Source organism: Polypterus senegalus, chromosome 15 (genome assembly GCF_016835505.1).
Source record: "Polypterus senegalus isolate Bchr_013 chromosome 15, ASM1683550v1, whole genome shotgun sequence".
NCBI classification, from domain to species: domain Eukaryota; kingdom Metazoa; phylum Chordata; class Cladistia; order Polypteriformes; family Polypteridae; genus Polypterus; species Polypterus senegalus.
Genome location: NC_053168.1, coordinates 89,466,189 through 89,483,402, shown reverse-complemented (window position 1 = coordinate 89,483,402; position 17,214 = coordinate 89,466,189). Strand labels below are relative to the sequence as shown.

General features: G+C 36.7%; 1 protein-coding gene across 1 annotated transcript in view; it reads right to left on the bottom strand.

Annotated features, from left to right (window-relative positions):
* The window catches only part of calb1 (calbindin 1), a 98,428-nt gene that overhangs the window by 54,582 nt on the left and 26,632 nt on the right, over positions 1-17,214 (bottom strand). The window contains exon 3 of the mRNA XM_039737511.1: positions 7,046-7,120. Coding sequence (XP_039593445.1) covers positions 7,046-7,120 — 75 coding nt within the window. The remainder of the gene's footprint in view (positions 1-7,045; positions 7,121-17,214) is intronic.

Below are 17,214 nucleotides of genomic sequence, written 5' to 3'. Positions count from 1 at the left end.
TGGGAAGCAGGTAGATGTCACAGCCAAGAGCCTAACTGAGGAAAGCACTGCACACCACAGACAAAGGATCATTTACCACAGAGAAAGAGTGCGTGAAGGATCCTTCATTTGAACCTGGAGCAACAACAAAGCTAGAATTACACAAAACATCGGACATCATCCACAAAGACTTGGAACTGTAAAACGAATTATCTGTGCTAAGATAAATTAGAACTCTAAATAACAAGTAAATAGCCAGCCTATATGTTATATGTTTATCTTTCCTGCCTTTCTGCGACCAGTCTTAAATGTCAATACATACTGTATATGCATTTATCTTACTTCTATAATCCTTGTGTTTATTAATAAATTTTATTATTCAGTTACTTAAAATGCTTCAGTTACCTTGATATGTACAATATAAGTCTAAAGGCCAGAGAACCGCTTCCTATAACAGAGAAAGGTAAGTTAAATAAAGTAGGAGCCTGCCAAAGTATTTGGTTAATTACCAGTACTGCTGAAGGTAAGACTGGTGAGTAATTATTGGGAATTCTTGAAACAGTATAGAAAATAAAGTTAAATAGTCTCAATGTTTTTTAACTGAACATGGCTGCAGCCTACCATGCGTGTTTTTATTACTAACAGCAGAATAAACAACAAGAATTCAAGATGAACATTCCACATTCTTCCAGCAAACAGCAATAATACACTGCCACCTAGTGTTAAGATAAACAGTAACTGCTAAACTGTATATATTGTAGTTGTTGCATTAAACATGTATTACATTACTCCAATAGTAATTAACCAACTTAAAAATCACTTCCTTCCTACAGAGCACACAAGTTACAAAAAGGAGGAGCTCCATTAGTTATATTTCAGTTCAATGGAATCTGTGGATAATTTAGGGTTGACAAGTGGAATTCAGATACAGTTTTAGCTACAGTGTGTATGGTTCAACATTACTGGTGTGCCATCCAGGACTGTCTCCTGACTTGCAGCATTAAATGGCATTAACTGTAATGACCTTGAGCTGATAAAAGGGTGAGATAATGAATTGATGGTTTGGTATTATGCTAGCAACAGTAAACTGAAATCTAATTCTACCCTTTGAGGACCCAACCTGTTTGAAGTGAATGTGTTTTTTTTGAGCAACAAAGTGTTCCTTTCACTGAACATGATTAGCTGGCATGGACCCCAACACCATAAGATATTAAAATTAGGTTACAGTAGACCCTCGTGAAGTTGCGGTTCAGAGTTCGCGGCCTCAGTCATTCGCGGATTTTTCCTTAGAACCTAACTAATAATTGTTAGTGGAAACCGCAAATATCCTCCACAATTTTTATGCCTTTTTTTGTGGCAATACTGTACTGTAGAGAGAGCCACGGCTTGAGACGGTGAAAGTAGCCAATAGAATTCGAAACTGCAACTCCCAGCAGTCCCTGCAGTGGATATGATTGGTCTTCTGCTGAAGGTGCTGGGGCTGTTGAGGTCAAAGGGTGTCAGCACGGCTTTTAACAAGGGGGCTGATGATCAAAAGCAAAAAAAAAAAAAGTTTTTGTAATTTGTGTTTCATGTTCCTGTCTGTCTGCTTTCTGTTGGGTTATCTGTACTTATTCGTATTGTCCTGGATCGTTTCGTGGTTGGGGTCCGGATTGCCTGCCATCTTTCTGTGTACATGAGGACTGTAAGTGGATTCATGGCCATCCTGCAAAGAAAGGAGCGCTCCTGAACCCGTCTTCATCATTTCAAGAACTAGTGGTAGGACTATCTTTACATTCCCATTCAACGTGTGGACTATCTATTTTCATCATTTCATTTCATCCATTGCCGTTTTTCATGAGCTTTTTCATGATTTACTGTGTGTGTTTGTTTGTGCTTTGTTGTATTTGATGTGTAATTGCCATAAGGGGAACAGGGGTGGTATCGTTGTTTTCATTTATTTCATTTGTTGTCATTACATTCTTTATTTGCTTTTTGATTACCAGTTTGCTTTGTTGTTGTCTTTGTTTTTGAGTGCGCGCTGGTCGGGTCAAGGCTGGGTGGAATCACCACCATAAAAATAAATAAATCACCGTCTTGTCAACAGTGTGAATCTTAGCGGCACCGGACCGCTACAGCGTTATTCATTTCTCCTTGAATGTGATGCATCTCCAGCTGAGTGTTCTTGTTCCTATCCTTTTTGGCTGATTGCTCTGTTTCTCTCTCTTTCCCCAGACATTCTCTGCTCCTGTTGGGGTCTGTGCTCCCCTGTGATGTTTGTCTAATCTTTAATCGATAACTAACTGCATACTGAGCTCATTTCTCTTCTGAAAGAGACATGTTTGTTTGAAGTGTTTAAATAAAGTTCCTGTCTCTACAATCTCCTGTGTTTCTGTGACCCAAGCGTGACACCCTGCTGCAAGCTGCACTTACACTAGCCTGCCAGCATCAGCGCTTACCTCTGTGTGCTTGCATGCAGCCACTTATTAAAGCGCAGTTGGCTCAGTGATTTACATACATGGCGTTAGTTACACTTTGTACATATTGTTCCAGGTAGTTTTTTAAAAACTTTTTACAGTTCATTAGCAGTGTGTAAAATGACCAGTGTTGCAGTAATTGTGATGCTCTTTGCATGAAAAAAACTGTTCCATTAAAATTTCAGTTTTTCTTTGTTAATTGTGACGTTTACTTAAAGTGCAGCAAAAAAGTATTTGGCGTCCAGGGATGCATTAACCCCAAAGTATGTGGCAGTTTAAGTGTTAAAGCCCCAAGATGCCGACGAAACAAGCTGCACCATCTAAGGTTTCTGGCAATGAATATGCACTTACATGAATTACAGTACATATAGCTGTAACATCTGTATTTTACATTCTAGCACTGCAGGAGACATAGCAGTACAGTATACAGGTTTACCTTTACATTCTTTATTTTTAGGTAATGTATTAAGCTGAGTTTGAAATTAATTTAAAGCATTTTGGGGGCATATTTAGGGTTTAAACATAAAAATAGGCATTTTTTTAACCACTTCCAAAATTTGCGGTTTTTCACAATTCGCAGGTGCTCTAGGAACGTAATCCCCACACATTTTGGGGGTGTACTGTATATGTATTTATTGATGGATGGATCAATAATGTGCCTTAAAACATTAAAAAACAATATCTTTAATAATCCTGCCAACTCATATATCTATTATGAAACCCAATTTATCCAGCCATTACACTCTCAAATCTTTCATGTGAAGTCTATTTGCTTGAAACAACACAGCTCTATGAGAGCTCAACTTTAGTTTGCTAAAATCAAAAATTACCATTCCTTGCATGAATCACATGGCAGAAGTGGTTTATACCAAGAAAGATTCCCAAATTCCTACTTTGCACTTTGCTTTATCGATTAAAAAAAATATTATTAAATTTAAATAATAGTTCATTGGCTTCTGTTCAGCATTAATGAGCTATATCTTGGGGCATTTTTTCCTTAAGTTAATGAATCTTTGTCCTCAAAGTGCTTGTTTTTTTATAACATAAGGGCTTATTTAAAGAGTGATTAGACATTGAACTTTGTGTATGAGCTCAACATTCATTTCCTCTACCATTTTGACTTTTAATGTACACTACAGCCAAATCTCAGATAAGCTCAATACATAAGTACATTTAAACAGAACTTCATTTTGATTTCTGTCAGCTTTCTTCAAGAATCTGAATAGCTAAATAAAGATGCTGGCCTTTATCATTTCACACAAACTTAAAATGTGTTCTTACGGTAGGCATGAAAGTTCTGTGCATGGCTGCTACAGCTCTGTGATATCAGGCTGGCCTCACAAAGCATCATGGGGCGCTGGGACAAAAATGGTTGCCTGAGCCAGCTGCACAGAAAATCTACAGAAAAATATTCAGAGAACAACACAAAAAAGAACACAGCATATTCAGTGCAAAAATGCTGTGGTGAATTTCCTGATCAACACTAAATCCAATTCAGGATTTTAGGGGAGCCGGAGTCTGTCCTTCCAACACTAGACTCAAAGCACTGTGCATAACAAGGTACAATTTAGATTTACCAGTTAATGTGCTGTAAGCAGAATCGCGGAAGAAACAATACTGGCAAGTGCAACAAGGCAAAAATATGTTTTTATATACTGTAATTCAGTGGTTCCCAAACTCGGTCCAGATGACCCACTGTGGCTGCAGGTTTTTGTTCCAACCAGATTCCTAATCAGTGACAACAACTGATAACACCGAGCTCATTTAATTAGCTGGCTTTTTTTTACTGTTATTCTACATCTAGAAAAATACAGTCGCATGATTTTTACATTTATAAGACATTTACAAATATTTCTGCTTTTGCTATAGATTTAAATACTTAACTCTCTTTTGTTGATTTCATTATATTTTGTCATTTCTCTGTGCAGTTTTCCCCCTTCATTGTATCTTATTAATGACAATTAAAAACAAGCACAGCAGATACCCAGACAAACAACACTGAATCATGAAAGGTTACAACTACTTTAGCATCAGACCCCTTAATTAGTTAATAAAGGATTAATTAAACAATTAGAACACCTGGAGAAGTAGGATGAAAATCAAGATGAAAATATTGTTAAAAAGAAAAAAAAAATGCATTATTCCCATATAACTGCTTGGTACATTTTAATATTTTTTTTTTACCACACTTAGTTTTCTAATTTCTATATCGTTCCCAAAACACAAAACTTGGGATTTTACAGCTCACTTAAATAACCCAGGAGTCCAATTAAAAACAGAAGCTGGTTGGACCAAAAACCTGCAGCCATAGTGAGTCCCCAGGACTGAGTTTGGGAAGCACTGGTATAATTTATCAGGATCCATAAACTATGGTGGCCATTGTTTGTGTAAACATTTCCCTCATTTTTCACTGTATTACTAATTTTTCAGCAAGATAATTGAATTTAACAATATGGAAATCACAAAAAGTGTATACTAGAGAAGTAAAAAGGTTAAAGTTAATTGCATGCCGAAATATATCAACACCACCTTTAGACTCGTGTGGCAGGCATGATAAAGTCTCAACAGCGTGGATGCTGTTTTTTTCTGTATTTTTTTTTCCCTGTTTGAAGCTGCATACTCACCTCCGACTCCACTTTGTCAATCGGATAGTCAAATCGTTATATTGGTTCATGCAATTTAAAGACATGCCATACAATAAACATGGGCTGATTGCTGTGCCTCAATATTTTGTATTAATTATAGCTAACATTTGTGGTCATAGTCTCATTCTTATGCAACCAGCTTCCACCACCAAGGTCTGATGCCTGCACACAATTAAAAAATGGCTAAAATACACAATAAGAGGCAAGGATAAGCAGTGGATATTCATGGTGTAGGTGGAAAGTCAGGGCATGTGTAAGTAAGTGTAAATTTGTCTCAGACACAGGAAACAAAGAGTTATGGTACAAGGAACCCTATCAGAGTTAGGGGACTTTCAAAGTGGTGTCCCTCAGGGATCGATGCTGGAGCTGCTAATTTCTCTAATATGCATACATATTCTTATAAGCAATAAACTGGTTGATTTTGCAGATGGTACTAAACTAGGTGGAATTGTAGATGACACAGAACCAAGTAAATTGCTACAGAAAGGCCTGGACAGAATAGTCTTAGTGAAATTTAATGTAAGTAAATGTGAAGTTTTACATGTAGAAAGTATAATTGATAGCTTTGAATATACAATGGGAGGTTTGAAAGTTGAAAGGACCTCCTATGAGAAGGATCTAGGAGTCCTAGTGAACTGATCACTATCTACAGCAAGGAAGTGTACAGAAGTTATCAAGAAGGCTAATAAAATGTTAGGTTATACACCAAGATGTGTGGAGTACAAGTCAAGGGTGGTTATGCTTGCGATGAATAAAGAACTAGTGAGGCCTCACCTGGAATACTGTGTTCAGGTTTGGTCTTCATATTAGAAAAAAGACATACCAGCACTAGAGAAAGTTCTGAGAAGAGCAACCATGCTGATTCCAGCACTGCAAGGTGTGAGCTATGGGGGACGAGCATTTTCAGTTTAAGAAAAACAGAGATTAAGAGTCAACATGACTGAAATATTTAAAATTATGAAAGGAAATACTTTTACTTTAAAATGAGTTCAAAAAGAATACAGGGACACAGCTGGAAACTTGCTCAGGGTATATTTTGCACAAATATTAGGAAAGTGCTCAATCGAGTTAGAATGAACAGTTACCCTAATACATATTTTTTGGAATGTGGGAAGAAATCTCATAAACACAAAAGAGAATGAGCAAACACAATGGAGAGAGCGGTCAGGCACAGAGTTGAAGTCAGTCTTAAAGGACTCTGAGGCAGCAGCGCTAATCATCTGAAACATGTTACATCTAATTAAACAGAAACATTTGGGTAAGTAAATGAAATCTGGTCTACAAACGAAAGCTGGTGAATCTAGTTCCTTAATATTTTATATCTAGTATTGTGATTATTAATGCTATTTGGAAAGGCAAAATTTGTTTAGTATTATGGATATAACCTTTGCATCTACACGATCTCCTCCACATCTACTCAATTTAGTTTGGATCTCCTGGCAGTTAAGATTTTTTGGTGTGTGTGTGTTTTTTTTTCTCATCTTTTGCTGAAATTAACTTTTTACCTTTTTAGGCTCTGTTTTACCATGGTAGCAGACAGATGTCAAACAGTACTAGCATTGCTTGGATTTCTAGGGCCACTTTCCTGTTGCATCACTGCTGTTACATATGCATCAATTGATTATAACTGATATGAAAACTGAATTATATGTTTCTTATGTTGCCATTTTTCAGCATTTTCTTGAACCCCAATGCTTTTGATTTAGATTTTTGATGTTAGGGTAATTTCATTAAATAAGCATAGATTACATTAAGCCCAAATACGAGAGTGTTGATTAAATTCTCATGAAACATTTCAAATAATGTGCACTTAATAACAAAAGATAATGTTGAACAAATGTCTGGAACAGTTTAGAGGGTGCCATTACCCAACTGGGGATCAACAAAGGTAGCCATCAGCTGCAGTTTAATAGGAGTGATGTTGAAATTAGCTACAATATGATAAAGGGGATATTTTCTTCTTACCTCTGCAATTCCAATCTTGCCATCAGCATTCTGTCCATACTCTTCCACAAAGGCCTTCATTTTCTCTGTCAGTTCCTAGTGACAGTGAACAATACAACAGTGTTACTAGTGAGATTTAATAAACTACATTATTTTGGCTGCTTATCACATTTACAGGTTATAAGTGTTAAAATGATATGTAATCCTTTTATTACCCTTCTTACATATGCTGCCTGCAGATAAAAATTCAGAAAAGACTTAAAGTCAACCAAAGGAAAAATGGATTTACTAAGAAAAGACTGTCCTAACTTGTGGCATACAATACATTACACTAAATATCTGACTTTTTGCAGCTCAATATTAAGAATCAGCCTGCATATTTTATTATTTATGGACAGAAGGCCCACCTTATTTAATACATTCCAGCCATAAGTTCAATAACACTTATTACTTTCAATATGCAAAGCAAACTCCTTAATCACATAAAGCCCCTCTGGTCTCCACTGATCACTAAAATTATTTACTACAGTTGAAAAGAAATAGTTCTCAATGTATACCGAATGTGAGTAATTTATCAGGTGTCATGTGTATATAAATGTGAAGATTCCCAAGAATCTTATTCTTTGTTTATGTGTGAGCAAGGCTCTCAAGCTTCCCAACATGAATATACTGTACATAGTGTTGAAGCAGCCTGCTATAAGATGGTCTGATGTCAATACTAGAGAAGCAAAAAAGAGGCTGAAAGATGACGTACTCTTATTTATCTTATTTAAGGATGAGGGGTCACAGAGTTTCCTTGTCTTAGCTTAACTTAAAAATAAAAGAAAATGTTTTGGACTCTTGTAAAAAGAATAAAATGGCATTAAGATTTTCAAGTTCTTGAATTAAACTATCATAAGTGTGCAACCTATATTACCCAATCAGATAGATTTGCCCTAATGATCGACCCCTGTCAGTAGTAAAGACTGCCAATGACAAAGTACATTCTTTTCATGGATAAATATCTTAGCCTTTAGTACATTGACAGCCCATACTGTTTTATTACACTCATTTTGTGTATATTTTGTGTCTGCAACTAGATGTTTTTTGAAACAGATGATGAGGAACTTGGTTTCTGGAGCAATATTTAATAATTGACTTAAAAAAAGTCAGGGATATCAGAATTAAAAGGAGTTACCTGCCATTTCAGCTTAGGAGAAAATTTCACATTTTGTGCTTGATACACAACTGTAAGTTATTATGTTATGTTAAAGCATGTGGTTGTATATAACCAAATTATATTCAGTAGGTCACTTGCTATATTAACAGACAAAGCTCAAATTATAGACCAATTACACATTTTTAAAGCATTAGCAGCCTGAACCCTAATACTCTTACTTTGTTTCCAGAGTTAACAAGAAAAATGTTGAGACACACCATCCTTATTTAATGCAATACTGTTCTGGTAAAACTACAATCTTGTAACTATATTATTTAATTTTTTTTAAGCAAATTAAATTAGAATATTATTTTATTTTGTGTTTTATACAATAAATATTAGATACATATTGAATAGAAATCTGAGGCAGTAATTTAGTGAGTTGGATCATGAGAAGAGATGTAGTCAAAAAAGCGTGTAACACATAAATCAACCATGATTTTACCAAACCCCAAAATGAAATTAAATTAATCTTAGTCAGAAGAAAGTCCAAAGAATGAAAAATCCGAAAGCAATACATGCTAGTCTTTTAAGTTAATCCATCACACTTCTAAATCTATACAGCAGCGTCTATGATGTCACAAACTGTGCATCTCCAGACAATGCTCCAGAGAGGTTAATCTCAAGCTTCAAAATGCACTGGTGAGGCCTCATCTGGTGTACAAAAAAGATACAGCAGTGCTGGAAAAAGTCCAGAGAAGAGCAACTAGGCTGATTCCAGAGCTACAGGGGATGAAGTATGAAGAAAGATTAAAAGAGCTGAGCCTTTTCAGTTTAAGCAAAAGAAGAGATGACATGATTGAAGTGTTTAAAAGTATGAAGGGATTTAGTACAGTGGATCGAGACTGTTATATTAAAATGAGTTCAGCAAGAATATGGTGACACAATTGGAAACTGGGTAGATTTTGCACAAACATTGTGAAGTGTTTCTTTACATACAGAACCATAGATACTTGGAATAAGCTGTCAAATAGTGTGGTACGCAGTAAGACTTTAGGAACTTTCAAAACTAGACTTGATATTTTTTTGAGGAATAAAGTGGATAGGACTGGTGAGCTTTGTTGGGCAGAATGGCTTGTTCTTATCTAGATTTCCTGTGACAAAATGGCAGTGTCTATGAAAAACAACATGGCATTGCAGGAAGATAAAGAAAACTAAAATAAATTATTTGTATTTTTAAAAAATAACTAGAAATTTTGAATCACATGTTCCTGAACCTGAAATGAAAGCAAAAACATTGCAAAAACTGTACCTGAAGGTTATAAAAATGTATAAACAACCTGAACTGTAACAGGTATAATCCAGATCATCCAAGATTCGTTTATCTCCAACAGTACTTTGTATGAAATAGAGATTTGGGCACTACTGCCCAGCAGACCCAGAGATCAGAACTTGAATGTCAGTACTTTCACTTCTCACAGCATATAAATGTACAGGTTGAAACTGGCAAATTTTAATTGCTAGAGTGAACGTGTGCATGAGAGTGGGTCCTGTGATGGATTGTGTCCCATAATGTTTGGAAGCAGACTGGATTTGATAGTGAGCCATGAAAAAAGACAAATGCCAAAAAGGGATCAATTCTGTGAGATCAAGAAAAAAAGCAGCAAAGCCAATATGAGACAAAAATTATGGTAAAAAATAAGTGCAATGAAGTCATTACCCAAGATCGCTTAGGATAAAGAGTTTGAAAGAATGTTTTGAAAAGGTTTTGAATCCACTTGGATAAAGAAGTGATTTCCTGCAGGATTGTTTAACCTATCACATCATGTCATGAGCTTAGATCAAATGCCAATAACAATAAACACATTTGCCGTAACACCGGCGGCAAAACAGCAATGAGTGTGAAAACCAAAATGGCAGACATAACAATCTAAAAAAATATTAACCAAATGAAGGAGAATCGACACATTTGGATGTCAGAATCAGACTCACTGGCTCAAAGTACCTCTAAAACGAGTGTCAGAATGATACAGAAAAATGTATAAAAAAAATCAGGAAAAGGAATCCAATCCTAACAGTTACAGGATTGGTTTCGACCTTGTGGCTGATGTTGCCAGGATAGGCTCTAGAACCCTGTGACCCAGAAGTAGAAAATGTGGATTCAGAAAAATTCATTGATGGATGAGTGTTTATCCCTTACACCTGCCAAACTGGGGCCATCAGCCTGTCTAAGATTATTGATAATTCAGCCTGGAATTTTAATTCAACAACTGTATACGGTATACATAACATCTGTGGAGTCAACTGCAAGAATTGTCCCTCTCTTTCAATTTATAAAACACTTTGTCAATTACGGGGGTGCTGGAGTCGATTCCAGCTAGCATAAGGCGCAAGAGAAGATAAACCTTGGACAGGGCACAAGCCCATCTCAGGGCAAGCACACACTGTTTTGTCTTGGTAGAGTTCTATATTACTCTACTTTCTCCTTTAGTGTTCTTTAATGTGTAGCCTTTGTCAGAATGCCTCAAATCGAATAGACTTACCCCTGTTTGTAAGGTATTGTACTTTATAACTTCTCTGCACCTTCCCTTCTACATCTATAACCTCAGCCAATTACATAAAGTTTAAGACAAGCAGGACTTAATTTACAACTTTGAATAATGTTGTATTGGTAATATTCATAAAATAATAACAATAAGCAAAGTACAAGTGTACAGTGGCAACCATACAACCTGATAAATGTTAATGTAGTTTCAGGCGGCACGCAGACTTACAGTTACTTTAATTGTCTCTAGTTAAGTCATCATTTTTAGTCAGCTTCATTCAGAACAGGCTGCATGCCTGTCTCAAAATGCCTGCTGAGTTGTGCTTCTCAGTGTGGTCTTCTTTTCAGTCCATGGTGTGTGAGCTGCTACTTCATCATGATGGTGTGAGAGGGTAAAGCAACCGAATTTTTAACTTCCTTGTCTAAAACTTTACACCAATTGGGAGTCGTGCTACACAATACCTTTCACACCTGACCCCAAAACCATTTGTTGAACTGATGCTTGCCATCTAGGTATTCTGGCTTTCCTGTGGGAAGTGATTGAGAGAGTCCTGCCAAGAATCACTTGCCAAACTGGTTTTAGGCACTTTCCCCGACTCTGTCAAAAAATTACAAAGACTCAGTCCTAAAGGTCGGGGGAGAGGGGTTCTAGCCAAATATCAAACCACCGCTGTTTCTATCAATGATAATATTACATTGCTTTGTCTTACAAATAAAGACATACAAAACATTTACACACACACACACCAAACACACCCTGAGTCCAATTGAGGCTGATGCGAAATCAGGTAATCATTCAACAGAACTGTCTTTAGAACTAGAAGTTCGATAAACATTAAATTTATGGAACCGCACTACAAAAACATGAAGAATACAAGAAAATAAGTAGCATCCAAAAATTACATAATTTCCTTGGTTTTGCTTACCAAGGCACCAGCTTAGCTAATGCAGTGAGTTTAATCCTGACAGAAAGCAGCATGTGCATAGCAACTGTTCTAAAGAGGTGATGAAGGGGACAAGTGTTCTCAAAATAGAAAAGGACACTCCTGAAGCTGTACTGAGGGATATTTCACTTGACAAGTTTCCAACAGACAAAGGAGATTTTCCAGAAAAGGCCACTGATGCTGATTTTTTAAAGTACATTATTTAAAAGATTTTGCTCCTACACAGAAAATATGTGGTTTTCAGAAAAGCAAATAACAGAATAATACACTAAATGAAAAAGTTAAATTCTATGAAACTGGGCCATGCATATTGTGATCCCTACTCCTTAACTGAAGATAGTCTAGTTAGCAAGAATATGTACCCTGACATGGCATTTCAATAAAAATAAAGAAGTGCAAACATTTAACAAAATAACACCCAGGCAGATGGCAAGAGGAGTGAAATCTAAATGTTTACAGTAACTGATGCACACAAGAGCAGATCATGGTGTAAACTAGGGGACTGTACTTCTGTCTGCTCATCCTGCAGGTTGTACTGTGTCACACACATGCGCATGGGAGGCAGCTAAAAGGCTTGAGTGAAGGCAGTTCTGAGACATGCCGGGATGTGGCCGAGTGCACTGACTCTTTTTCTCCCTTCCCTGTAGACCATTCCTGGCACCTGGCTCTCTTGACATCACTTCCGGGACCGAACCAATGGAAACAGACCTTACCAGCTCCGGCCCCTCTGATGTCACGTCCGGGCTTGATTCAATGAGTGATGAACACATGCCTGATCCTTGACCCCACTTCCTGTCTTCCCCTTTAAAAGCCTGCCCTTTTCCCTTTTCCCTCAGTCTTGTTTTGGACTTGATTGTATGCACTTGAGTGCTCTGTATTGCTATAAAACGATTTTGCATCCAGGATACCAGATTATACGGGTGGCTGCCCCAAACCTTTATTTGAGTATGTCTCATTCTTGTGACAAATGCCACTTCTGTTTACAGGCACCCAATTCTCTGAATTCTGTCATTGTCCAGTTAGGCTGCTAGACTTCAATTATGCATGCAAATTAGCCATGTGCCCAGCTTGGATCCCAAAACAAGCCTTAAAGGAGTCCTCTGCCTTCCCTCATCAGAAAACACAGGACACACTATGAAATTATAAAACCAAAACATGTATTATTATTTACAGGTATTTCTTTCTTCTTGATGAAAGTATCTACACAGATAAATCAGAAACACAACAGGCATTCTAGCTGTGCCAAGAGCAATGTCAAACAATGGAACAAGCCAGTCCCACACCTCTACTTTGTGACTGCCTCAAATTGCGTCCCAAGAGCAGTGCAACTATCTATATTTTATTTACTTATTGCTATTTTGTGGCCGTTTGTTGTATTTTGTTTGTGGTTTTCCATCCTTGTGTCTGTTGTCATCTCGGGCACACTGGTGCAGTGCTGCTTCACAGCTCATATCATATATTTGGCCACCATAATCAGTCCAGCATAGTTGATAAACTTCTCCCTATCCCTGAGAACATTTAAAAGACAATTGTACCATTATAATCTGCTCAAAAGTACAGGGTGGTCCAGATCTAATTATGCCAATCCAGATCATCTGGATGACTTTGATTTATGTGGGGACGATTCTTCATGTCGTCAGTTTGCACACTTCTTGATGGTCCGGGATATTTCGGGTGATTTTCTATGTAATAAACTTAATAAGTTATAGCGTAATGAAAATTGCATAATTAGATCTGGACCACCCTATAGTTCACTTACTCTATCCCCATTGACTTCAATGTTTGTGAGTTCTGTGAAGTCTGAGAACATTTCCATCATTTCGCTGAACTCATGGCAAAAAGGACTCTTTAGGGTTTTCTCATCACTAATTACAACATCTCAAACACTTGTATTATCACTTAAATGTGTCAAATAAGTTACTTGTGGAAAATGCTCTCAGGAACTTAACCAGAATATGCACAGACGCGTTCCAGTAAAATTTCTAGCAAATGGTGAATTGTCTTACCTAAAGGGAATAGATAAAACTAAGATAGAGAGATAAGAATTATCTAAGGCAAGAGCAGTATATCTTTAAAGAAAATGGAGGACAAAAAGCTGCAGATAGCAGAACAGAAATCTTCAAATGGTGTGCATTCCCTGAACATGAGCAAAGACATACCATGGCAGCAGGCATAGATGGCAGATCGAATCCACAACCAAATCTATGACATAACACTTACAGTGGGTAAGATATAAATAGTATACAAAGTTCAGCTTGATATGTTGATAGTTTGGGTTCTTAAACAAAGATTGCACAGCCAGACTATGAATATTGTTAGAAATCTAAAGGATGCCTTAAAAAGAATTGCACATAGAACTGACACTGGCTTCAAAGTAGGGAAAGAGAGCAAAAAAAAAAAAAAAAACAAGTTACAGAAAGGGTGGAAAGGAAGTGAGGGGATAATGGTACCCTGCTCACCTTAACAACAGACCCAAACTAAAGGTAGAGGAAGAAAAGAGGAAGAGTTAACATTGTAACTAAACTGGAAAGTCTCAGTATCAACAAAAACATCTGTGAAAGTCAGAGTACCTTGTGACATTGAAGGAGGGAAAGAGATGGGGTCGTCACTAATACACTAAGTCCAGTTGTGGAAGACAGTGGTATACAACTGCCAAACAGGGTATGGACCGACCCTTCATTTGCAGTTGTGATTGTGTTTAAAATAATATGCACCTCGATTTGAACAAAACTTTAGTTTATAGGAGTATGGTTTTATTTTAATATCCTCCAGAATAGTGGGGTGGTGGCATGTATTGTGTCATCACTGAGTCAGAGCTTCATGATTTTTTTATGTAAAGCTTTTTTGGGGAATTGAGACAGTCTCTAAATTGCAAACTTTTATGAGGGAGAGAAAAAAACAATTAAATAATTTAGGAAATGGAATATTAAATATATAAAGTGTCCCACATAACCAGGCAACCAGAAATCCGGTATACATGCGTTTACATCCTCTTGATTTATTATATTCTCCACAGATCGCAGCTTCTCACTTTCGTGAATACTCAAGATAGCAGATTTTAAAAGCAGCCTTAATTAACTCAACGGTCATATTACTTTCAATCCCTCAACTCCTTTTTAATACGTGTATATTGCCCTAGGGAGACCTAATGTCACTCAGCTTGTACAAATACTGACAAGATGGACGGCCAATTAATTAAGCTTTCTTTTTTCTTTTTTTTGCTGGTAAATGCCACGAAAAGAGTTTTAAATATTTATAAAGGTCTTAATATTTTAAAAAACCTCCATAATTAATCCATGCCTAAGGGTTTTACAAGCAGAGATTGGCTGAGTGGCCCCGGCTGTTGTGCACTTTTCTTAAAAGAGGAAAAGCTGCTCTGCCTACAATAAGAAAGTCATTTGAGTCTCAGTTCAGTGTAATTAAGACTAAGGATACAAGTCATTAGTGCCTAAAAATGTTGTCTATTCTTCTTTAAGATGAATCTGTATGGGTATAATTGGTGGGTCATTTCATATATAATTGAAGTACTAATAGGAATTAATTTTCTTTTTTAGCTTAAAACTTTAGTTATTAAAGAGCAACCTAGGTGGGCTATTCTTCATCTAACCACCCATTTTTTAAACCTTCATAATCTACTTCTTGGGGCACAGGTAGCAGCACTGACTGAGAGTAAATGGAGGACATTCTTCCAGAAGCTTATTTATGGACAGACTTTGTGGAGTCTGCATGTTCTGCCAGTGTTTGTGGGATTTCTTCTGGAGCTTTGACTTTCTCCCTGATCCTCGTGATGTGTATGTTAGTATTATTGGAGATTCTGACATCTACTATTAAACCCATTTAAGGGACACAGAAAACATACTAGTAAACTATACTATGTCTGCAATTCATTTAAAAAGAAAAAATTACAATGGAACTGTGAAGTGAAGCTCATTAGGTTTAGAGATAGTGCAGGACATTTGGGTGGAAACTTTGAGCAAGAATAGCTGGAGCTAACTTCCAGATGACCAATATGAATCTAGACTCAAGGTTCATAGCAGGAAATTCAGTTTTCAACTGTTTTAATGAAATTAAATTAAATTATCGCATACAGTATAGCTATAGAAGTTCTGAAATATTGCATTGCATTGCACCTGATGCTGCCAGAATAAACATTGGCTCCTTTCAGCTGTACACTAGAATGTCTAGATGAGTGTGTTTGATAACTCATGTTAAATTCCTAATCATGTTCTTGTCTCTATGGAGTCTGCTCATTTGTTTTCCAGTTTTCTCAAATATCCCAGATTGTCCCAAAGTAAGTATGTCCTCTGATAGATGAGATACTGGATCTGAAAATATTGGTCTGAATAAGCTAATAAAATACAGAAGTCATTTTCATAATTTGGACTTTGTCCTAAAGGGAAAAATTACTCTTACAGATTTTTCGATTTTTGATCCTGAACAAGATCCTGGTGTAATGTTAGGGTTAAGAAGATAGAAGAAATGTTTCATGGTTTCTACCCTTTCCACCATTAGTGTGGAAGAACCTGCCCCGAGGAAGCCTTGTGATGTCAAGTCTGCTTTTATGAAAAAGACCACACCTTTCGCTCAACAAAGAGTAAGAAAGAAGTCCAGGCATTATTTCTCTGACCAAGAGCATGGAGAATCAATTCTGCGTCTAAGCCCTTACCTTTATTCAACACATTATAACTTTTGCAAATAGAAATTAAATAGGGTTTTCTCTCAACTCAGGCCCCAACACTTTGGCATGCCTTTCCCTGGTTTTCTCATATAATGAAGACACCATGATAATCCAGACACTATAACTAAACTGCTCAGTTTGAGACCAAGATCTTTGGACATATGTAGGTAGTAATAAAGCTGTGGGCTGTCTGTTAGCACTTATTACACAGCGTTCCCATTCCTACAAAATAAACAGTCCCCTAATTAGAGATCTTAGAACTTCCATTTCTTGTCATCTTTAAAAAACATTGGTTTACAAAACTAAGCATTCTGTTCTAATATTTATCATGGAAACACTTTAAAGGAAAGATGCATTCAATTTACTGTTTGCTGACTCTGACCTGAAATGAGCACGAAGTGGTGCTGCTGTATGAGGATTACATTTCATCTTGTCAAAGAAGCAATTCACATGGAAATAGGCTGCTCAAAATGCACTGGAGCTTTCACGATTAACCAAATGAAGTGTTGCACACTCTCGTCACTTGGTGGTTGGACCATGAGTGTGAAATACCCTTTGGTAATCAGATGGTCTTGTTAGTGGTGCAGTGTTGGCTGAACACTGAAATCTTACACTGGTACTGGAGGATATACGATCAATTAGATATAGACAATGGTATCAGTTAGGCTAAACAGCGCCTTCAGAAAATAATCTGACCCCTTTATTTTTTACACATTTTGTTATGTTGCAGTCTTATACTCATTTTTTTTTATTTAATTTTGTTTACATTATTTTTTACACAACAAACAACATTCAATGCCTCAGAATGACAAAGAAAAAACAGGATTTTAGAATTTTTAAAAAAAATGTATTACCAATAAAAAAACCTGAAATATCATATTGACA